Genomic DNA, 24,247 nt, shown 5'->3' on the forward strand with positions numbered 1-24,247 from the left:
GGTGGGTTTATGACAAAAGAAAGAGGTTGGCATGTGATTGTTTCTATGCAAACTGCATATGGAGCAGTGATGTGACAAGTGCAGAGAGTATGTAAACAGCTATATTCTAACATAGAATCTGAACATAGTTTTTGAGGGTCAAAGTAAAGTTTCCAAAAGGTATTTTTCTTAAAGATGGTGTTCCCTAGAAAACTTTTGTATATGTATTGAGCTGGGTTATGGTACTGTATCTATGTAGTAAGCTTGGTTTTGCTCCCGTATCTATGTAGTAACCTTGATGTTTCCCTATCTATACAGTAAACTCAATTATGGTACCATATCTAAGCAATAAGCTTGGTTCTGACTCTATATCTATGCTGGCAGTAAGCTCAGCTCTCTTACCATATCTGCAGTATGAAATAATCTGGATTCTGGTACCATATGTATGCAGTAAGATTGGCTCTGTTCCTGTATCTATTCAGGAGGCTTGGTTCTGTTGCTGTATCTGTGTAGTAGACTTAATAGTTAGAGATGAGCGAATATTTCAATACTTGGTTCGGATCACAATCATCGAATTTGCAATATTCGCCGATTTATTCATCAAACATTACTGAACGCCATTGGATTCAATGGGGGCAAAAACAAACACATAGACAACACCTTCAAATGGCCCAAAAGCTGCCAAAACACATCAAAATAGGGGCAGACACCGGAAAAGTGCCATCAATTGACCCAGAGTTCAAGTAGTATAATTATTATTTATTATTATTTATCATTTATTCAATGGCGCTTTCCATGTGAAAAGGAGTCATTGACTGGTACAAGAGGAGAGAGGACCCTGCCCGCGAAGGAGCACAAACAATCTACAAGGGATGAGTGAGGATACAGTAGGTCAGGGTACAGCTAGTCGTGCAGCGATATGGTGAAGCACGGGTTACTGCAGATTGTACACTTGTGATAAGATGTGGGTCTTCAGCTTCGTTTTCAAGGTTTCCACTATAAGCGACAGTCTGATGTTTTGGGGGTACAGAGTTCCACAGTAGGGGAGATACACGGGACAAAACTTGTATGCGATTGTAGCAAGATGAGATAAGCGGGAAGTAGAGAACGAGATCTTGGAAGGATGGGAGGTTGCGCACAGGTAAGTACAGAGAGACTAGGTCACAGATGTATGGAGGAGACAGGTTTTCGATGGCTTGGTATACCAAAGTTAGGCTTTTCAACTGTACTCTCTGGGCAACGGGGAGCCAGCACAGGGATTGACACAGGGGAGATGCTGGGGAATAGCGGGGTGACAGGTGAATTAGTCCGCCAGCACAGTTTAGGGTAGATTTGAGGGGTGCAAGAGTGGTAGATGGAAGGCCACAGAGCAGTAGCTTGCAGTAGTCCAGGCGGGAGATGATGAGGGCGTGCACTGGTGTTTTTGTACATTTATGGTTGAGGAATGTGCGGATTCCAGAGATATTTTGGCGTTTGAGTCAGCAGCAAGTGGAAAGGGCTTGGATCTGATGTTTGATGGACAGATCAGAGTCAAGCTTCTGGGACTGGGGAGAGGGGGCAGCTATTGACTTTGATGTATAGGTCAGTTGGGGGGGGGGGGAGGCAGAGAAGAAAGATGAAATGGCGGACAGACATTGTGGGATTCTGGTTAGTAAGGAGGTGATATCAGGTCCAGAGAGGTAGATCTGTGTGTCATCAGCATACAGGTGATACTGAAAGCCATGAGACTCTATTAGCTGTCCCAGGCCGATAGTGTAGATGGAGAAGAGCAGGGGTCCTAGAACTGAACCTTGAGGGACACTAACACATAGGGGGCGAGATGAGGAGGTGTTTTGTGAGATGGAGACACTGAATGTCCGGTCACTTAGGTATGAAGAGATCCAAGATATGGCCAGGTCTGTGATGCCGAGACAGCGGTACGCTTTACACATGAGGGCCAGAAAGAACATGTGCTTCAGTAGATGACAAGCGCTGCATCAAGTGGCCTCTGCTCCTCTTTCTCCATTTTAACATCACACACATTACAGTCCTCAGAGGTGGCACTCCAATTACCCTTGTTTTCCCCATGTCACAATTCTCCAACCGCCCAACTGACTGGGGGAACCACAGATGGGCGAGTCTGCAGAGCTGTTCACACATTCCATTCTAGGGCATTAGAGGTCTGATACAAAGCTTCACAAACTCAAGAGGAGGAAAGAGTGTACAGGGATGCCCCAAATTTTTTTCAGTTGAACCGGGCCGGACAAAGTAGGGTCAGAGCAGAATCTTGACCCTCGTCACGAGACGTTAACTCCTGGGGGTGGGCATGGATGGGTTGGAGAACGATACAAATACACACCAGAACATGGAGAACTAAGCTACAAAACAGCTATGGTTGGAGAACTAAACTACTACACACCAGAGGATGGAGAACTAAACCACTATTAGACACCAAGGTGCCACTAGACAGCAAGTGTTGGAATCCCCAAGGCTTGCGGGACAAACCTCTGTATCTAACACTTCCTCCAGTGCTTCTCCCTCCTCCACCTCTTCTAGGGCCTCTAACTGCATCCTCAACCTCTGCCTTAATGAAACACACATTCCAACAGTTAAGATAGAATCTCCACTACCTCTAGCTGGCAGCATATAAACAGAAAAAAATGACCGGCCCAGCCAAAACAAGAAATAGGTGTGTACAGGTGCTTACTAAAAGCAGCTACCTCCATATCCAACTAACAAACAAGTAGCACCCTGCAACGCTAAGTATGCAAGCATGAAATATATGAAATTTGAATAGCATTACTACTCTAAAAAATAGAAATAAATGAGAAATCTTAGTGCATAAATTGGCCAATTCATGTGTACCTGGTAGCCGCGAGAAGGCGTCCTGGTGTACAGTCATGGCCAAAAGTATTGAGAATGAGACAAATAGTAATTTTTCCAAAGTTTACTGCTTCATTTTTTGTAATGGAAATTTGCATATACTCCTGAATGTCAAAGAGTGATCAGCTTAACAGCAATTACTGTACTTGCAAAGTCAATATTTGCCCAGAAAATGAACTTTAACCCCCAAAACACATTTCAACATCATTGCAGTCCTGCCTTAAAAGGAGCAGCTAACATCGTTTTAGTGATTGATCCATTAACACAGGTGTGGGTGTTGATGAGGACAGGGCTGGCGATCAATCAGTCATGATTAAGTAAGAATGACATCACTGGACACTTTAAAAGGAGGCTGGTTCTTGGTATCATTGTTTCTCTTCAGTTAACCATGGTTATCTCTAAAGAAACACGTGCAGCCATCATTGCACTGCACAAAAATGGCCTAACAGGGAAGAGTATCGCAGCTACAAAGATTGCACCTCAGTCAACAATCTATCGCATCATCAAGAACTTCAAGGAGAGAGCTTCCATTGTTGTCAAAAAGGCTCCAGGGCGCCCAAGAAAGACCAGCAAGCGCCAGGACCGTATCTTAAAACAGTTTCAGCTGCGGGATCGGACTACCAGCAGTGCCGAGCTTGCTCAGGAATGGCAGCAGGCTGGTGTGAGTGCTTCTGCGCGCACTGTGAGGCGGAGACTCTTTGAGCAAGGGCTGGTTTCAAGGAGGGCAGCAAAGAAGCCACTTCTCTCCAGAAAAAACATCAGGGACCGACTGATATTCTGCAAAAGGTACAGGGAGTGGACTGCTGAGGACTGGGGCAAAGTCATTTTCTCTGATGAATCCTCTTTTCGATTGTTTGGGACATCTGGAAAACAGCTTATTCGGAGAAGAGGTGAGCGCTACCACCAGTCTTGTCTCATGCCAACTGTAAAGCATCCTGAAACCATTCATGTGTGGGGTTGCTTCTCAGCCAAGGGAATCGGCTCACTCACAGTCTTGCCTAAAAACACAGCCATGAATAAAGAATGGTACCAGAATGTCCTCCAAGAGCAACTTCTCCCAACCGTCCAAGAGCAGTTTGGCGCCCAACAATGCCTTTTCCAGCATGATGGAGCACCTTGCCATAAAGCAAAGGTGATAACTAAATGGCTCATGGAACAAAACATAGAGATTTTGGGTCCATGGCCTGGAAACTCCCCAGATCTTAATCCCATTGAGAACTTGTGGTCAATCATCAAGAGACGGGTGGACAAACAAAAACCAACAAATTCTGGCAAAATGCAAGCATTGATTATGCAAGAATGGACTGCTATCAGTCAGGATTTGGTCCAAAAGTTGATTGAGAACATGCCAGGGAGAATTACAGAGGTCTTGAAGAAGAAGGGGCAACACTGCAAATATTGACTTGCTGCATTAACTCATTCTAACTGTCAATATAACCTATTGGTACTCATAATATGATTGCAATTATATTTCTGTATGTGATATAAACATCAGACAAACACTAATAAAAACCAGAGGCCAGCAGATCATGTGAAAATATAATTTTGGTGTCATTCTCAAAACTTTTGGCCATGACTGTAGTGCTACTTCGTTTGTTAGTCTTTTGTTAGCAGTCAGCTGATGCTAGTTAGTGACACTCCACCTCCCTTTAAATAGCCACATGATCCATCAGCTGACCGCCGGTTATAGTTCATTCTATGCTGACCTCTTTGAAGGAGCCAGTCTCTGGAGAAGCTGTGGTGTTCGTTGCTATTGCAGCAGTGAAGTTTTCTGTTGGAGAGATGTGCATTTTATGTTGTTATCTTCCCATTGTTTGTCTTCCCTTCCTTGTGTTGTCCTATTGTAGTGGTGAGACCAGTGTCTTACTGGCCTGCGCTCTAGCCAGGTTAAGTCCAGGGCCAGCGGAAACTTAGGTATGTGATCGCGCCCGGGGGGGGGGGGGGAGAGCACCCATCCAGGGATGATAGGGGAGCTTAAAGGGACAGACACAGGTTGGTGTCAGGGGGTATCCCTTCCCTTGTTCCCTACCGCTACGGCCCTCCTTCTCCCTCTATCTCCCATTGCATTCGTGTGTGGACACAGGTACTTTTCTGTGGGAATGATCTTGTCTCCAAACAGCCTGGGACATTTCTAGTGAATTATGGCACTCCATAGTTTGGTATTACCACCCAGTACCAGAAGCAAAGCTAGCCACAGTTTCCTTCTCAAGAATTTTATTTTGTAGACTGAGTGGCTACCCAAATATTAGTTTCTCACAAAGGAGCTGAAAACCCTGAGTGGCAGTAGGTACAAGTTTCTCCAGCACGACCGGTTTGTTAGATATCTGTCACGGGTGTGTCAGAAGTGACAGTCGCCCTGCAGTGGGCTGCAGGAGATCTCTACGTTTGGCATTGCAGACGCCTTCTTAGAGGCTGTCTCTAGGTCCCAGCGGCTACCTTCCTCTGGCTAATTCACACTATGGGCTGGGTGTATAAATACCTGCTGTGTTCCAGTGGGAGGTGCCGGCGATATTCCTTACTTCTTGTCAAGGCTTTAGCAAGAGCAGTACTACTTCCTCTCTGGTGCTTGAGGACGTGTGCGGATTTGTCTGGAGTTGTCTAAAGCGAAACAATTTCCCTTTTGTTCTCCTTTGTTGTCTTTAGTGTTCAGTGGGGATCGACTAGTGCTCATCTCCTCCCTTCCCTAGCCTTAACCAAACGCCAGAGAAAGACCGGGCAAGGAACGCGTGCAGCGATTGTTGAAGAGCCAATATAGGGATGTTACGGGAGACAAGGTAATATTCTTTCAGCCAGGAGGTCTCCACTTCCCCCTTTCCCTAGAGTCTGGGCTTCCTTTCCCTCTTCTCTTAGTGCAACACAAAGTCTTTCCCATATCTTGCATGACAATGTCAGAGGAAGAACAGAGAGGGCAGCACGGTGGCTCAGTGGTTAGCACTGCAGCCTTGCAGCACTGGGGTCCTGCTTTCAAATCCCACCAAGGACAACATCTGCAAGGAGTTTGTATGTTCTCCTTGTGTTTTTGTGGGGTTTTCCCCCGGGTTCTCTGGTTTGCTCCTCAGTAAAAAAGCATCCATAGAGTATCCGGGAACCTTTACATAGACTTTCTTAGCCAGAGCTGCTTCTTGTTAGGGTTGGACAGGCCCATCAGAGAACTGGAGAATCCTCCGGTGGGCCCTGGCTTCTCCTTCAGGAGAGTTCATAATGCAAACCTTACAGGTAATGATAGAGGCCACGATCTCCTTAGCTTGCTGCTGGTACTTTTCTATGGGAATGAGCTTGGCTCCAACCAGCCTGGAATATTTCCAGTGGTTTGGTATTGGCACCCAGTACCAGAAGCGAAGCCATCCACAATTTCCTTCTCAGGAATTTTATGTGATAGTTTGAGAGGCTGAAGACACTGAGTGGCGGTAGGTGCAAGTTTCTCCAGCATGGCCTGTTTGTTAGATAGCAGAAGGAGAACAGAGAGGGCAGCTCGGTGGCTCAGTGGTTAGTACTGCAGACTTGCAGCGCTGGGGTCCTGGGTTGAAATCCCACCAAGGACAACATCTGCAAGGAATTTGTATGTTCTACCTGTACATATGATGTACTATATCATGTTTGTCACAGAAAAATATATATCTTTTTACTCTTGTTAGCAACAGAAAAAAATGGTTTGTTTACTGAGCCTACACACAGCTTAATTTCACCACCACAAAAAGACTAGGTGGCTTATGGTGGACTGTATCACTTTTGTTACAGAAAAAAAAGTTTTTTTTACTCTTGTTAGCAACAGAAAAAATAGTTTTTTTACTGTGTATACAGTTGCATTTCACCCCCACAAAATGACAAGGTGGGTTACTACAGCTTGCTGTATCACATTAGCAAATGAAAACAATAGATTTTTGTACTCTGCACTCAGGAGCTCTGCATACAGCTGAATTTCAACCCTACAAAATGACAAGGTGGGCTAGTAGGGTTTGCTGTATCACATAAGCAAGTGAAAATTTTTTTTTTTTTTTTTTTAAGGTGTACTCGTGCATGGAACACAATAGTAGCAGTGCACAACTGAGTTCTATGACATGGGCCCTGCTGTCTTTGTCTGGACCTCAGTAATGGCACAAGAAAAAAAAAATCTGTTGGAAAGTCGATTTCACAGACACACAGGACACTAGTTAGCTAAAGTATCTGACTTAGAAGCAACCGCCTATCTAAGTAGCTAAAATATCTCAGTATACAGCAGCAGGGTCCAGCATCGTCTGTGACCACTTCTAAGCAGAAAATGGCGCTCACACAACATGTCCTATTTATATAGAGAGGACGTTTGATTCCAACAGCCAATGGCACAAGCCCTTGTGTCTGGACAGAGTGGATGCTTCCTGCTCCCTGATTGGCTAGCTGCGATTTGCACACATAAAGTTGGGGGGGGGGGGAGATTACAAGCACGGCGCTGCTCTGAGCTCCTGTCCGCTATCCCCAGCCCCTCCCAACATCAAACACGTCCCCCCGCTCATCATACACCACCACTATGCTAGCCAAAGTGTTAAAAACACTTGAGTGGCAACGCAATAATTTCCCGCACTTTTTCACCGAATGTTACCGATTTTAAGAAAAAATGCTTGTGTTTCCTATCACGAATCCGAATGTGCCATATTCATGCCGAATTTAACATTATCGATCGTTTTTCGAACATATTTGCTCATCACTGTTAGTAAGGACATGTTTGTTCCCATATCTATGTAGTAAGCTTGGTTCGGTTCCCATATCTCTGTAGTAAGCTCGGTTCTGCTCCCATATCTCTGTAGTAAGCTCGATTCTGCTCCCATATCTCTGTAGTAAGCTTGGTTCTGCTCCCATATCTCTGTAGTAAGCTCGATTCTGCTCCCATATCTCTGTAGTAAGCCCAGTTCTGCTCCCATATCTCTGTAGTAAGCACGGTTCTGCTCCCATATCTCTGTAGTAAGCCCGGTTCTGCTCCCATATCTCTGTAGTAAGCTCGGTTATGCTCCAATATTTCTGTAGTAACCTCGGTTCTGCTCCCATATCTCTGTAGTAAGCTCGATTCTGCGCCCATATCTCTGTAGTAAGCTTGGTTCTGCTCCCATATCTCTGTAGTAAGCTCGATTCTGCTCCCATATCTCTGTAGTAAGCTCTGTTCTGCTCCCATATCTCTGTTAGTAAGCCCGGTTCTGCTCCCATATCTCTGTTAGTAAGCTCGGTTCTGCTCCCATATCTCAGTAGTAAGCTCGGTTCTGCTCCCATAGCTCTGTAGTAAGCTCTATTCTGCTCCCATATCTCAGTAGTAAGCCCAGCTCTGCGCCCATATCTCTGTTAGTAAGCTCGATTCTGCTCCCATATCTCTGTAGTAAGCTCTGTTCTGCTCCCATATCTCTGTAGTAAGCTCTGTTCTACTCCCATATCTCTGTTAGTAAGCCCGGTTCTGCTCCCATATCTCTGTAGTAAGCTTGGTTCTGCTCCCATATCTCTGTTAGTAAGCCCGATTCTGCTCCCATATCTCTGTAGTAAGCTTGGTTCTGCTCCCATATCTCTGTAGTAAGCTCTGTTCTGCTCCCATATCTCTGTAGTAAGCTCTGTTCTACTCCCATATCTCTGTTAGTAAGCCCGGTTCTACTCCCATATCTCTGTAGTAAGCTCAGTTCTGTTCCCATATTTCTGTAGTAAGCTTGGTTCTGCTCCCATATCTCTGTAGTAAGCTCGGTTCTGCTCCCATATCTCTGTAGTAAGCTCGGTTCTGCTCCCATATCTCTGTAGTAAGCTTGGTTCTGCTCCCATATCTCTGTAGTAAGCTTGGTTCTGCTCCCATATCTCTGTAGTAAGTTCTGTTCTGCTCCCATATCTCTGTAGTAAGCCCAGTTCTGCTCCCATATCTCTGTAGTAAGCACGGTTCTGCTCCCATATCTCTGTAGTAAGCTTGGTTCTGCTCCCATATCTCTGTAGTAAGCTCGGTTCTGCTCCCATATCTCTGTAGTAAGCTCTGTTCTACTCCCATATCTCTGTTAGTAAGCCCGGTTCTGCTCCCATATCTCTGTAGTAAGCTTGGTTCTGCTCCCATATCTCTGTTAGTAAGCCCGGTTCTGCTCCCATATCTCTGTAGTAAGCTTGGTTCTGCTCCCATATCTCTGTAGTAAGCTCTGTTCTGCTCCCATATCTCTGTAGTAAGCTCTGTTCTACTCCCATATCTCTGTTAGTAAGCCCGGTTCTACTCCCATATCTCTGTAGTAAGCTCAGTTCTGTTCCCATATCTCTGTAGTAAGCTTGGTTCTGCTCCCATATCTCTGTAGTAAGCTCGGTTCTGCTCCCATATCTCTGTAGTAAGCTCGGTTCTGCTCCCATATCTCTGTAGTAAGCTTGGTTCTGCTCCCATATCTCTGTAGTAAGCTTGGTTCTGCTCCCATATCTCTGTAGTAAGTTCTGTTCTGCTCCCATATCTCTGTAGTAAGCCCAGTTCTGCTCCCATATCTCTGTAGTAAGCACGGTTCTGCTCCCATATCTCTGTAGTAAGCTTGGTTCTGCTCCCATATCTCTGTAGTAAGCTCGGTTCTGCTCCCATATCTCTGTAGTAAGCTCGGTTCTGCTCCCATATCTCTGTAGTAAGCTCGGTTCTGCTCCCATATCTCTGTAGTAAGCTTGGTTCTGCTCCCATATCTCTGTAGTAAGCTCGGTTCTGCTCCCATATCTCTGTTAGTAATCCCAGTTCTGCTCCCATATCTCTAGAGTAAGCTCGGTTCTGCTCCCTTACTTCTGTAGTTAGCTCAGTTCTTCTTTCATTTCTCTGTAGTACGTTCCGTTCTGCTCTCCTATCTCTGTTAGTAAGCTCCGCTCCGTACGCCTCGTGCACGCGCGGCTCTGCTCCATTCAACCCATCGGCACCCCGCAATTATTTGACAGGGGCGCCGGTAGGCGGGTCTGAGGACACACTTACAGTAAGCACAAGTTAAATGCCGCTGTCAGAGATTGACAGCAGCATTTAACATGTTAATAGTTGTGGGTGTATCGCGATTCCACCCGCAGCTGTTAGGGGCACATGACATCAGCTGTGATGTGCCGTAAAAAACACAGGCTCAGTGTCGGAGCCCACATCAAAGTGGGGGAGGCTACCTATGTCATATCTATACGTCATAGGTCGTGAAATGGTTAATAGTATCAACTCTAATCAAATGGTTAGATAGTGATTTACCCTTAAGGTACACAAATTGTGGGGGTTGCTTTAAAAATGTTATATTTAGGGTGTTCTTGTGTTGCCACCTTCACCCCTGAGGAAGACTTATTGTCGATACGCGTCGGGTTCACCTCTTCCTCCTTAACCGGCCTTCTATATGTATTTTTTGTCTATTTGAAGGGTGGCTACTTATGCATCGCTAGGTGTCTCTCTTGTGATGCCCTTTGTCTATATGGATCATTAGAATTAGTTGTGATTTATTTATTGGATTTTGCACTTCTTTTTATTTGTTGTTTATCTCACATGAAATTGTACACTTAGCGTCTGTTATTACCTAGCGGGTGATTATTGTGATCCTATCATTTGTTTGATATCATCATTATAGGAAGGGCAAAACAGTGATTATTGTCATCGCTTGTGGCAACTCCTATTCATTTATAAATATACATACAGTTATATGAAAAAGTTTGGGCACCCCTATTAATCTTAAGCTTAATGTTTTATAAAAATTGGTGTTTTTACAACAGCTCTTTCAGTTTGATATATGTAATAACTGTTGGACACAGTAATGTTTCTGCTTGGAAATGAGGTTTATTGTACTAACAGAAAATGTGCAATCTGCATTCAAACAAAATTTGACAGGTGCATAAGTATGGGCACACTTATCATTTTCTTGTTTTAAATACTCCTACCTACTTTTTACTGACTTGCTAAAGCACTTTTTTTGGTTTTGTAACCTCATTGAGCTTTAAACTTTATAGCCAGGTGTATGCAATCATGAGAAAAGCTACTTAAAGTGGCCACTTGCAAGTTGTTCTCCTGTTTGAATCTCCTCTGAAGAGTGGCATCATGGGCTCCTCAAAACAACTGTCAAATGATCTGAAAACAAAGATTATTCAACATAGTTGTTCAGGGGAAGGATACAAAAAGCTGTCTCAGAGATTTAACCTGTCAGTTTCCACTGTGAGGAACATAGTAAGGAAATGGAAGAACACAGGGACAGTTCTTGTTAAGGCCAGAGGTGGCAGACCAAGAAAAACATCAGAAAGGCAGAGAAGAAGAATGGTGAGATCAGTCAAGGACAATCCTCAGACCACCTCCAGAGAGCTGCAGCATCAACTTGCTGCATATGGTGTCACTGTGCATCGGTCAACTATACAACGCACTTTGCACAAGGAGAAGCTGTATGGGTGAGTGATGCGAAAGAAGCCGTTTCTGCAAGCACGCCACAAACCGAGTCGGCTGAGGTATGCAAAAGCACATTTGGAGAAGCCAATTTCTTTTTGGAAGAAGGTCCTGTGGACTGATGAAACCAAGATTGAGTTGTTTGGTCATACAAAAAGGCGTTATGCATGGCGGCAAAAAAACACAGCATTCCAAGAAAAACACTTGCTACCCACAGTAAAATTTGGTGGAGGTTCCATCATGCTTTGGGGCTGTGTGGCCAATGCCGGCACTGGGAATCTTGTTAAAGTTGAGGGACGCATGGATTCCACTCAGTATCAGCAGATTCTTGACAATAATGTTCAAGAATCAGTGACAAAGTTGAAGTTATGCAGGGGATGGATCTTTCAGCAAGAAAATGATCCAAAACACCGCTCCAAATCTACTCAGACATTCATGCAGAGGAACAATTACAATGTTCTGGAATGGCCATCCCAGTCCCCAGACCTGAATATCATTGAACGTCTGTGGGATCATTTGAAGAGGGCTGTCCATGCTCGGCGACCATCAAACTTAACTGAACTGGAATTGTTTTGTAAAGAGGAATGGTCAAAAATACCTTCATCCAGGATCCAGGAACTCATTAAAAGCTACAGGAAGCGACTAGAGGCTGTTATTTTTGCAAAAGGAGGATCTACTAAATATTAATGTCACTTTTCTGGTGAGGTGCCCATACTTATGCACCTGTCAAATTTTGTTTGAATGCAGATTGCACATTTTCTGTTAGTACAATAAACCTCATTTCAAGGCAGAAACATTACTGTGTCCAACAGTTATTACATATATCAAACTGAAATAGCTGCTGCAAAAACACCAATTTTTATAAAACATTAAGCTTAAGATTAATAGGGGTGCCCAAACTTTTTCATATAACTGTATATACTTTCTTTTATACAGCCGTGTCTTGGTGAATTTCCATGTCGGGCTTATTTGGCTGTCTGTGGTCTGTACCTTTTATGGTACTTAAAATGTTTTTAAATGCTTTTATATGTTTGTTACATGTTTAATAAAAATCATTTGTTTTAGTTCGGTGATCCATGTATATGCATGCTTCTTTTTTCTTGTTCTCCATGTATTGCCCACATAGTACAGTGCCCCTTTTTTGGCCCCCACACACAGTATAATGTTCCCCCAGTACAGCCATCCCCACACAGTATAATGTTCCCCCAGTACCTCCATCCCCCCCACACAGTATAATGTTGCCACAGTATTGCCATCCCCCCACACACTGTATAATGTTCCCACAGTACCTCCATCGCCACACACACAGTATAATGTTCCCACAGTACCACCATCCCCCCACACACAGTATAATGTTCCCACAGTACCGCCATATCCCTCACACAGTATAATGTTCCCACAGTACCACCATCCCCCCCACACTGTATAATGTTCCCACAGTACTGCCATCCCCCCACACACAGTATAATGTTCCCCAGTACCTCCATTGCCACACACAGTATAATGTTCACCCAGTACAGCCATCCCCACACAGTATAATGTTCCCCCAGTACCTCCATCCCCCCCACACAGTATAATGTTGCCACAGTATTGCCATCCCCCCACACAGTATAATGTTCCCACAGTACCACCATCCCCCACACAGTATAATGTTCCCACAGTACCGCCACGCCCCAGCACTGTATACTGTTCCCTCAGTACCACCATCCCCCCCACACTGTATAATGTTCCCACAGTACTGCCATCCCCCCACACACAGTATAATGTTCCCACAGTACCTCCATCGCCACACACAGTATAATGTTCCCACAGTACCTCCATCGCCACACACAGTATAATGTTCCCACAGCACTGCCATCCCCCCACACACTGTATAATGTTCCCACAGTACCGCCATCCCCCCACACACTGTATAATGTTCCCCAGTACCTCCATTGCCACACACAGTATAATGTTCCCACAGTACCTCCATCGCCACACACACAGTATAATGTTCCCACAGTACCACCATCCCCCCACACACAGTATAATGTTCCCACAGTACCGCCATATCCCTCACACAGTATAATGTTCCCACAGTACCACCATCCCCCCCACACTGTATAATGTTCCCACAGTACTGCCATCCCCCCACACACAGTATAATGTTCCCCAGTACCTCCATTGCCACACACAGTATAATGTTCACCCAGTACCGCCATCCCCCCACACACAGTAGAATGTTCCCACAGTACCACCATCCCCCCACACATTGTATACTGTTCCCACAGTACTGCCATTGCCCCCACACACTGTATAATGTTCCCCAGTACCTCCATTGCCACACACAGTATAATGTTCCCTCAGTACCGCCATCCCCCCACACACAGTATAATGTTCCCCCAGTACCGCCATATCCCTCACACAGTATAATGTTCCCACAGTACTGCCATATCCCTCACACTGTATAATGTTCCCACAGTACTGCCATCCCCCCACACACAGTATAATGTTCCCACAGTACTGCCATATCCCTCACACTGTATAATATTCCCACAGCACTGCCATCCCCCCACACACTGTATAATGTTCCCACAGCACTGCCATCCCCCCACACACACAGTATAATGTTCCCACAGTACCGCCATCCCCTCCATACATTGTATAATGTTCCCCCAGTACCACCATCCCTCCACACACAGTATAATGTTCCCCCAGTACCACCATCCCCACACACACAGTATAATGTTCCCACAGTACCACCATCCCCCCCACACTGTATAATGTTCCCACAGTACCCCCATCCCCCACACAGCATAATGTTCCCACTGTACCCCCATCCCCCCCACACTGTATAATGTTCCCACAGTACTGCCATTGCCTCCACACACAGTATAATGTTCCCCCAGTACCACCATCCCCCACACAGTATAATGTTCCCACTGTACCCCCATCCCCCCCACACTGTATAATGTTCCCACAGTACTGCCATCCCCCCACACACTGTATAATGTTCCCACAGTACCACCATCCCCCCACACACTGTATAATGTTCCCACAGTACTGCCATTGCCTCCACACACAGTATAATGTTCCCACAGTACCACCATCCCCCCCACACTGTATAATGTTCCCACAGTACCCCCATCCCCCACACAGCATAATGTTCCCACTGTACCCCCATCCCCCCACACTGTATAATGTTCCCACAGTACTGCCATTGCCTCCACACACAGTATAATGTTCCCCCAGTACCACCATCCCCCACACAGTATAATGTTCCCACTGTACCCCCATCCCCCCCACACTGTATAATGTTCCCACAGTACTGCCATCCCCCCACACACTGTATAATGTTCCCACTGTACCCCCATCCCCCCCACACTGTATAATGTTCCCACAGTACTGCCATCCCCCCACACACTGTATAATGTTCCCACTGTACCCCCATCCCCCCCACACTGTATAATGTTCCCACAGTACTGCCATTGCCTCCACACACAGTATAATGTTCCCCCAGTACCACCATCCCCCACACAGTATAATGTTCCCACTGTACCCGCATCCCCCCACACACTGTATAATGTTCCCACAGCACTGCCATCCCCCCACACAGTGTATAATGTTCCCACAGCACTGCCATCCCCCCACACACACAGTATAATGTTCCCACAGTACCGCCATCCCCTCCATACATTGTATAATGTTCCCCCAGTACCACCATCCCTCCACACACAGTATAATGTTCCCCCAGTACCACCATCCCCACACACACAGTATAATGTTCCCACAGTACCACCATCCCCCCCACACTGTATAATGTTCCCACAGTACCCCCATCCCCCACACAGCATAATGTTCCCACTGTACCCCCATCCCCCCCACACTGTATAATGTTCCCACAGTACTGCCATTGCCTCCACACACAGTATAATGTTCCCCCAGTACCACCATCCCCCACACAGTATAATGTTCCCACTGTACCCCCATCCCCCCCACACTGTATAATGTTCCCACAGTACTGCCATCCCCCCACACACTGTATAATGTTCCCACAGTACCACCATCCCCCCCACACTGTATAATGTTCCCACAGTACTGCCATTGCCTCCACACACAGTATAATGTTCCCTCAGTACCGCCATCCCCCCACACACTGTATAATGTTCCCACAGTACTGCCATTGCCTCCACACACAGTATAATGTTCCCTCAGTACCACCATCCCCCACACAGTATAATGTTCCCACAGTACCGCCATCCCCCACAAGGTATAATGTTCCCACAGTACCGCCACGCCCCAGCACTCTATAATGTTCCCCCAGTACCACCATCCCCCCACACACTGTATAATGTTCCCACAGCACTGCCATCCCCCCACACACTGTATACTGTTCCCTCAGTACCTCCATCGCCACACACAGTATAATGTTCCCACAGTACAACCATCCCCCCACACACAGTATAATGGTCCCACAGTACAACCATCCCCCACACACAGTATAATGTTCCCACAGTACCGCCACGCCCCACACAGACTGTATACTGTTCCCTCAGTACCCCCATCACCACACAGTATAATGTTCCCACAGTACTGCCATCCCCCCACACACAGTATAATGTTCCCACAGTACTGCCATCCCCCCACACACAGTATAATGTTCCCACAGTACTGCCATCCCCCCACACACTGTATAATGTTCCCACAGCACTGCCATCCCCCAACACACTGTATACTGTTCCCTCAGTACCTTCATCACCACACACGGTATAATGTTCCCCCAGTACCACCATCCGCCACACACGGTATAATGTTCCCCCAGTACCACCATCCCCCCCCCAGCACTGTATAATGTTCCCACAGCACTGCCATCCCCCCACACACTGTATACTGTTCCCTCAGTACCTCCATCCCCACACACAGTATAATGTTCCCACAGTACCACCATCCCCCCACACACTGTATCATGTTCCCCAGTACCTCCATTGCCACACACACAGTATAATGTTCCCACAGTACCTCCATCGCCACACACAGTATAATGTTCCCACAGTACCTCCATCGCCACACACAGTATAATGTTACCACAGTACCGCCATCCCCCCACACACTGTATCATGTTCCCCAGTACCTCCATTGCCACACACACAGTATAATGTTCCCACAGTACCGCCATCGCCACACACAGTATAATGTTCCCACTGTACCTCCATCGCCACACACAGTATAATGTTCCCACAGTACTGCCATCCCCCCACACACAGTATAATGTTCCCTCCGTACCGCCATCCCCCCACACACAGTGTAATGTTCCCCCAGTGCCGCCATCTCCCCACACACTGTATAATGTTCCCACAGTACCTCCATCCCCACACACAGTGTAATGTTCCCCCAGTACCGCCATCTCCCCACACACAGTATAATGTTCCCACAGTACCGCCATCTTCCCACACACAGTATAATGTTCCCACAGCACTGCCATCCCCCCACACACAGTCTAATGTTCCCACAGCACTGCCATCCCCCCACACACTGTATAATGTTCCCACAGTACTGCCATCCCCCCCACACAGTATAATGTTCCCACAGTACTTCCATCCCCCCCACACAGTATAATGTTCCCACAGTACTGCCATCCCCCCCACACAGTATAATGTTCCCACAGCACTGCCATCCCCCCACACACAGTATAATGTTCCCAAAGCACTGCCATCCCCCCACACACTGTATAATGTTCCCACAGCACTGCCATCCCCCCACACACTGTATAATGTTCCCACAGCACTGCCATCCCCCCACACACTGTATAATGTTCCCCCAGTACCGCCATCCCCCACACACTGTATAATGTTCCCTCAGTACTGCCATCCCCCCACACACTGTATAATGTTCCCCCAGTACCGCCATCCCCCCACACACTGTATAATGTTCCCACAGTACCGCCATCCCCCCACACACTGTATAATGTTACCTCAGTACTGCCATCCCCCCACACACAGTATAATGTTCCCACAGTCCTGCCATCCCCCACACACAGTGTAATGTTCCCACAGTACCGCCACGCCCCAGCACTCTATAATGTTCCCACAGTACTGCCATTGCCTCCACACACAGTATAATGTTACGTCAGTACCTCCATCCCCCCACACACATTATAATGTTCCCACAGTACCTCCATCGCCACACACAGTATAATGTTCCCACAGTACCTCCATTGCCTCCACACACAGTATAATGTTCCCACAGTACTGCCATCCCCCCACACACAGTATAATGTTCCCCCAGTACCGCCATATCCCTCAAACAGTATAATGTTCCCCCAGTACCGCCATATCCCTCACACAGTATAATGTTCCCACAGCACTGCCATCCCCCCACACACTGTATAATGTTCCCACAGTACCGCCATCCCCCCACACACTGTATACTGTTCCCCAGTACCTCCATTGCCACACACACTGTATAATGTTCCCACAGTACCTCCATCGCCACACACAGTATAATGTTCCCACAGTACCTCCATCGCCACACACAGTATAATGTTCCCACAGTACCACCATCCCCCCACACACTGTATAATGTTCCCACAGTACCTCCATCGCCACACACAGTATAATGTTCCCACAGTACCTCCATCGCCACACACAGTATAATGTTCCCACAGCACTGCCATCCCCCCACACACTGTATAATGTTCCCACAGTACTGCCATCCCCCCACACACTGTATAATGTTCCCCCAGTACCGCCATATCCCTCACACAGTATAATGTTCCCACAGCACTGCCATCCCCCCACACACTGTATAATGTTCCCACAGTACCGCCATCCCCCCACACACTGTATACTGTTCCCCAGTACCTCCATTGCCACACACACAGTATAATGTTCCCACAGTACCTCCATCGCCACACACAGTATAATGTTCCCACAGTACCTCCATCGCCACACACAGTATAATGTTCCCACAGTACCACCATCCCCCCACACACTGTATAATGTTCCCACAGTACCTCCATCGCCACACACTGTATAATGTTCCCACAGTACCTCCATCGCCACACACAGTATAATGTTCCCACAGTACCTCCATCGCCACACACAGTATAATGTTCCCACAGCACTGCCATCCCCCCACACACTGTATAATGTTCCCACAGTACCGCCATCCCCCCACACACTGTATAATGTTCCCCAGTACCTCCATTGCCACACACAGTATAATGTTCCCACAGTACCTCCATCGCCACACACAGTATAATGTTCCCACAGTACCTCCATCGCCACACCCAGTATAATGTTCCCACAGTACCGCCATCTTCCCACACACAGTATAATGTTCCCACAGCACTGCCATCCCCCCACACACAGTATAATGTTCCCACAGCACTGCCATCCCCCCACACACTGTATAATGTTCCCACAGTACTGCCATCCCCCCCACACAGTATAATGTTCCCACAGTACTGCCATCCCCCACACACAGTATAATGTTCCCACAGTACTGCCATCCCCCACACACAGTATAATGTTCCCACAGCACTGCCATCCCCCCACACACAGTATAATGTTCCCACAGCACTGCCATCCCCCCACACACTGTATAATGTTCCCACAGCACTGCCATCCCCCCACACACTGTATAATGTTCCCACAGCACTGCCATCCCCCCACACACTGTATAATGTTCCCCCAGTACCACCATCCCCCACACACTGTATAATGTTCCCTCAGTACTGCCATCCCCCCACACACTGTATAATGTTCCCCCAGTACCGCCATCCCCCCACACACTGTATAATGTTCCCCCAGTACCGCCATCCCCCCACACACTGTATAATGTTCCCACAGTACCGCCATCCCCCCACACACTGTATAATGTTACCTCAGTACTGCCATCCCCCCACACACAGTATAATGTTCCCACAGTCCCGCCATCCCCCACACAGTGTAATGTTCCCACAGTACCGCCACGCCCCAGCACTCTATAATGTTCCCACAGTACTGCCATTGCCTCCACACACAGTATAATGTTACGTCAGTACCTCCATCCCCCCACACACATTATAATGTTCCCACAGTACCTCCATCGCCACACACAGTATAATGTTCCCACAGTACCTCCATTGCCTCCACACACAGTATAATGTTCCCACAGTACTGCCATCCCCCCACACACAGTATAATGTTCCCCCAGTACCGCCATATCCCTCACACAGTATAATGTTCCCACAGCACTGCCATCCCCCCACACACTGTATAATGTTCCCACAGTACCGCCATCCCCCCACACACTGTATACTGTTCCCCAGTACCTCCATTGCCACACACACAGTATAATGTTCCCACAGTACCTCCATCGCCACACACAGTATAATGTTCCCACAGCACTGCCATCCCCCCACACACTGTATAATGTTCCCACAGTACCACCATCCCCCCACACACTGTATAATGTTCCCACAGTACCTCCATCGCCACACACAGTATAATGTTCCCACAGTACCTCCATCGCCACACACAGTATAATGTTCCCACAGCACTGCCATACCCCCACACACTGTATAATGTTCCCACAGTACTGCCATCCCCCCACACACTGTATAATGTTCCCACAGTACCGCCATCCCCCCACACACTGTATACTGTTCCCCAGTACCTCCATTGCCACACACACAGTATAATGTTCCCACAGTACCTCCATCGCCACACACAGTATAATGTTCCCACAGTACCTCCATCGCCACACACAGTATAATGTTCCCACAGTACCACCATCCCCCCACACACTGTATAATGTTCCCACAGTACCTCCATCGCCACACACAGTATAATGTTCCCACAGTACCTCCATCGCCACACACAGTATAATGTTCCCACAGCACTGCCATCCCCCCACACACTGTATAATGTTCCCCCAGTACCGCCATATCCCTCACACAGTATAATGTTCCCACAGCACTGCCATCCCCCCACACATTGTATAATGTTCCCACAGTACCGCCATCCCCCCACACACTGTATACTGTTCCCCAGTACCTCCATTGCCACACACACAGTATAATGTTCCCACAGTACCTCCATCGCCACACACAGTATAATGTTCCCACAGTACCTCCATCGCCACACACAGTATAATGTTCCCACAGTACCGCCATCCCCCCACACACTGTATAATGATCCCCAGTACCTCCATTGCCACACACAGTATAATGTTCCCACAGTACCTCCATCGCCACACACAGTATAATGTTCCCACAGTACCGCCATCCCCCCACACACTGTATAATGTTCCTACAGTACCTCCATCTCCACACCCAGTATAATGTTCCCACAGCACTGCCATCCCCCCACACACTGTATAATGTTCCCACAGTACTGCCATTCCCCACACACAGTATAATGTTCCCACAGTACCGCCATCCCCCCACACACTGTATAATGTTCCCCAGTACCTCCATTGCCACACACAGTATAATGTTCCCCCAGTACCACCATCCCCCAACACACTGTATAATCTTCCTATAGTACCGCCGTCCACCCTCACACTATAATGTTACCACAGTACTACCATCCCCTTACACACTGTATACTGTTCCCTCAGTACCGCCATCACCCCACATTCAGTATAATGTTTCCACAGCACTGCCATCACCCCACATTCAGTATAATGTTTCCACAGCACTGCCATTCCCAATTTTATTTTTTAACAGTTTAACACCTGTTTTTTGGGGGATGTTTTTCATGTAATATATGGAAGCCTAAGGAAAAATGGTAAAAAATGATATAGTCAATGATGGATGTGGTTTTGTAGTCCAAATAGGTTTCCAGAGCCGTAGTAGCAGATGAAGATGTCGTCCTCATCATGAAGTAGTTATTTCTCATGTCACGTGTAATGAATATCTCCTGCAGTATTGATAATACCGATTCCAGTGTCGGTAAATGAGACGAGAATTAGCTTTATGGAAGATGAGTCTATGAGAAACGTATTCAGCTACAGACTCCGAGGAAGAAACTGCTTGTTGTCTGATGTTACATCGGATCATCTTCTTCTCATTCAGGTCTCTACAATATCAGATTCTCTCAGTGAAGATCTTCTATATAAGAGAATTTTTCAGAATTACCCATCAAAGATGGATATGGACAGAGACAAGATGGCGGAGAGGATATTCCACCTCACCCTAGAGATCCTCTTCCGGATTACTGGAGAGGTGAGAGATTCTGATGACGTCACATTACATCATTCTTATCTATGGGAATAACAGATGGACAGAACTGGAGAGGTGAGGACTCTGGAAATGTCTGGAGGGAGATTTATTAATGTGTCTCTCCATAACCAGGATTACACAGTAGTGAAGAAGACCTCTAGTGGGCGCTGTCAGGACCCTGTGTCTGAGGGATGGGAAAGACCCCTGAGCCCAATCACGGGTCCTCCACCTCACCCCCTGATACATGATGACATCAATGACCAGAAGATCCTAGAACTCACCTACAAGATGATTGAGCTGCTGACTGGAGAGGTGACACTGCTGGGAATGCTGGGACATTATACAGTAACGCTATGAAGGGATCGGGAGGATGACGGTATCATTGTATGTGTCAGGTTCCTATAAGGTGTCAGGATGTCGCTGTCTATTTCTCCATGGAGGAGTGGGAGTATTTAGAAGGACACAAAGATCTGTACAAGGACGTCATGATGGAGGTTCCCCAGCCCCTCACATCACCAGGTAATAGACAGGACTAAATACACGCGGCCTATAATTATTTGTATGTAAAGAATGAATTCAGCCCCTGTATGTGTTTCCTCCAGATCTATCCAGTAAGAGGACAACACCAGAGAGATGTCCCCATCCTCTTCTTCCACAGGACTATAAACAAGAAGACCCCAATGTTCCTCAGGATCATCAGGTAGATGGAGAGAAGGTGTCATGAGATCTCCCCTATGATGTGTAGATGGCTGTGAAGGTCTTGTGCTCAGTCTTGTTTTATCCACCAGTATTATATGTTTTCTACTTGTGTAATGAGAACGGTGGAGATGGCAGGATTAGAGCTGACCATAGATGGGACTTCTCCATCTGTCTGTGACTTTTACAATATTTGTTTTCAGGGTGAAGATCTGACCCATATTAATACTACAGAGACATATGTGAGGGGTGATGAGCGGTGTAAAGAGGAGATTCCTACATATGACTACCCAGGTGAGTAGTAACCACTAAATGCAGAGAAGTCACAGATTCTTCTCAGTCCCTGTCTGTGGCTGCTTTATCGGTTGTGTAGTCCGGCCGTATCACAATCGTGTGATCACCATTTTACCTCTAGACCACAACATTCTCCTCCACCAAAAACGTTTCAAATGACTTTGGGCATTGAAAGCCTTTTTCTATAGAACTTATAACCTGGAGGATCCACCTACCCCCTGTTATCATGGATTCACTCCACGTCATAAATTCCATTATGTTTTCGATCCTAAGGAATTCAGATTACTGCACAATCTCTCCTGAAATGGAGGCACTAATACTTTCTCTTTTCTTCTGGTTAGGACTCATAGTAGCTCCAATGATCCATCATAAAAGAGTGCGACTCCAGTTTAGTGTTGGAGCTCTTCCCTCATACATATGATGTTGTTGTTGGGCATGTGACTTTTTTTTTTTAATCTATGTCTATTGGTTTACAGATTTTCATTTTATATGATTTGGGGTGGGATCGGCCAGCCTCACTTATGTGACTCAGTACCTCCCCGTTATCTTTAAAAAAAGATCTCCATTGCCTCTTCCAAATGCCAGATATCCAAATTTAAGACACCTCATCTCTGCACTATTATAAAAGTTCTCTTTAAATGTCTAATATTTCTTCTTGAACCTCATCTGACAGAAAATATTGGATTTTACGATAATTTAGAGTTTGTGGCTCTTGGTAGTTTTTCTCCACTAGTTACTCTTCTCATTTTTTTTTTTTTTTGCTGATGAAGACTGTTCAGCCTAGTATTTTCAGTAGATGTGTTATTGTCTATAGTCACAGTTTTCCCCATCAACCTTTAACTTCTTTAACCCCTCTACGTGGATTTGGACCTACAGAAAGACCCATAGGCTTGGGCCACTGTGTTACCTTTTGTTCTGTGCAGTGAGATATGAAGAAGAATAGTAATTTAGCCGGGTCAGAACCAGGAGGACAGAGAAAATACAAAATCAGAAGTCAAAAGAGTAGTCAGTAGTGATGCTCGGTTACTCCTGTTGAGCAAATCGTAATGCTCAGTGCTCGACCTGAGTAACGATTATAATGGAAGTCAATGGTAAACTTGACCAATTTTCCGGTGCCCCCCTCCCTCCCCCTTCGTAGGTCTGGAGGGAGTCTAAAAATTGTTCAAATCGATGGAAACAGCACTGAAATGGCATGGGAACAGCATGGGGAAGACCCCTTGGAAGCAACTCTGAATCCCAGGTCACTGCTGTGAGCAATGTTATCAAAGTAGTATGCCACTTTTACGGGCTGACAATAAAAAATACAAAAACGAAGATAAAATGGATTTTCCTGGAAACTTTTTTAAGAAACATTCTTTCCAGGATAATGACTTGCATATAAGGCAAAATAAATAACAGAAAAAAAATGCTCCTCCACACCCTGAGCTATGTTCACACGTAGCATTTTTGATGCGTTTTTGCACTTTTGCATTGCTTTCAACGGTGAAAAATACATTCACCGGTAAATGTAATTTTAACATTTTACTACCTTATCTGGCCATGTGGTGTGTGAGACTTGATCAGATACATCTGTTTAATTTATGAAAGAGGGACTCTGAAAGTTCCATTTTTTTTTCTGGCCTCACTATTTTTATAGAGGGTCATCAGGCAGCCCTTACTATTGTTAGAGTACCCCTTGGGGCCACTACAGCTAGACGGCCAAGCTCCACAAGTAAACACTTCAGGCCAGAGGCCACCACCGGCACCAATAGCAGCTGATCGGCACGGGTGCCGGGTGTGGGACCCTGGCCAATCAGACATTGATGCCCTGTCCTACGGATGGGGCATCAATGTAAAAGTAGTGGACAACTTTTTTAATACGGTATAGTTTGAAATTTGGAGGGCCAGCA

The 24,247-nt window shown here is 46.4% G+C and overlaps 1 protein-coding gene across 1 annotated transcript in view; it reads left to right on the forward strand.

Moving 5' to 3' along the window:
• The window catches only part of LOC141204943 (uncharacterized), a 175,186-nt gene that overhangs the window by 93,354 nt on the left and 57,585 nt on the right, over positions 1-24,247 (forward strand). The window contains exons 4-7 of the mRNA XM_073663983.1: positions 21,501-21,680; positions 21,764-21,887; positions 21,971-22,068; positions 22,268-22,358. Coding sequence (XP_073520084.1) covers positions 21,501-21,680; positions 21,764-21,887; positions 21,971-22,068; positions 22,268-22,358 — 493 coding nt within the window. The remainder of the gene's footprint in view (positions 1-21,500; positions 21,681-21,763; positions 21,888-21,970; positions 22,069-22,267; positions 22,359-24,247) is intronic.

The sequence above is a fragment of the Phyllobates terribilis genome, unplaced genomic scaffold, assembly GCF_046119375.1.
Source record: "Phyllobates terribilis strain yellow unplaced genomic scaffold, ASM4611937v1 Scaffold_136__1_contigs__length_4911898, whole genome shotgun sequence".
Classification (NCBI taxonomy): domain Eukaryota; kingdom Metazoa; phylum Chordata; class Amphibia; order Anura; family Dendrobatidae; genus Phyllobates; species Phyllobates terribilis.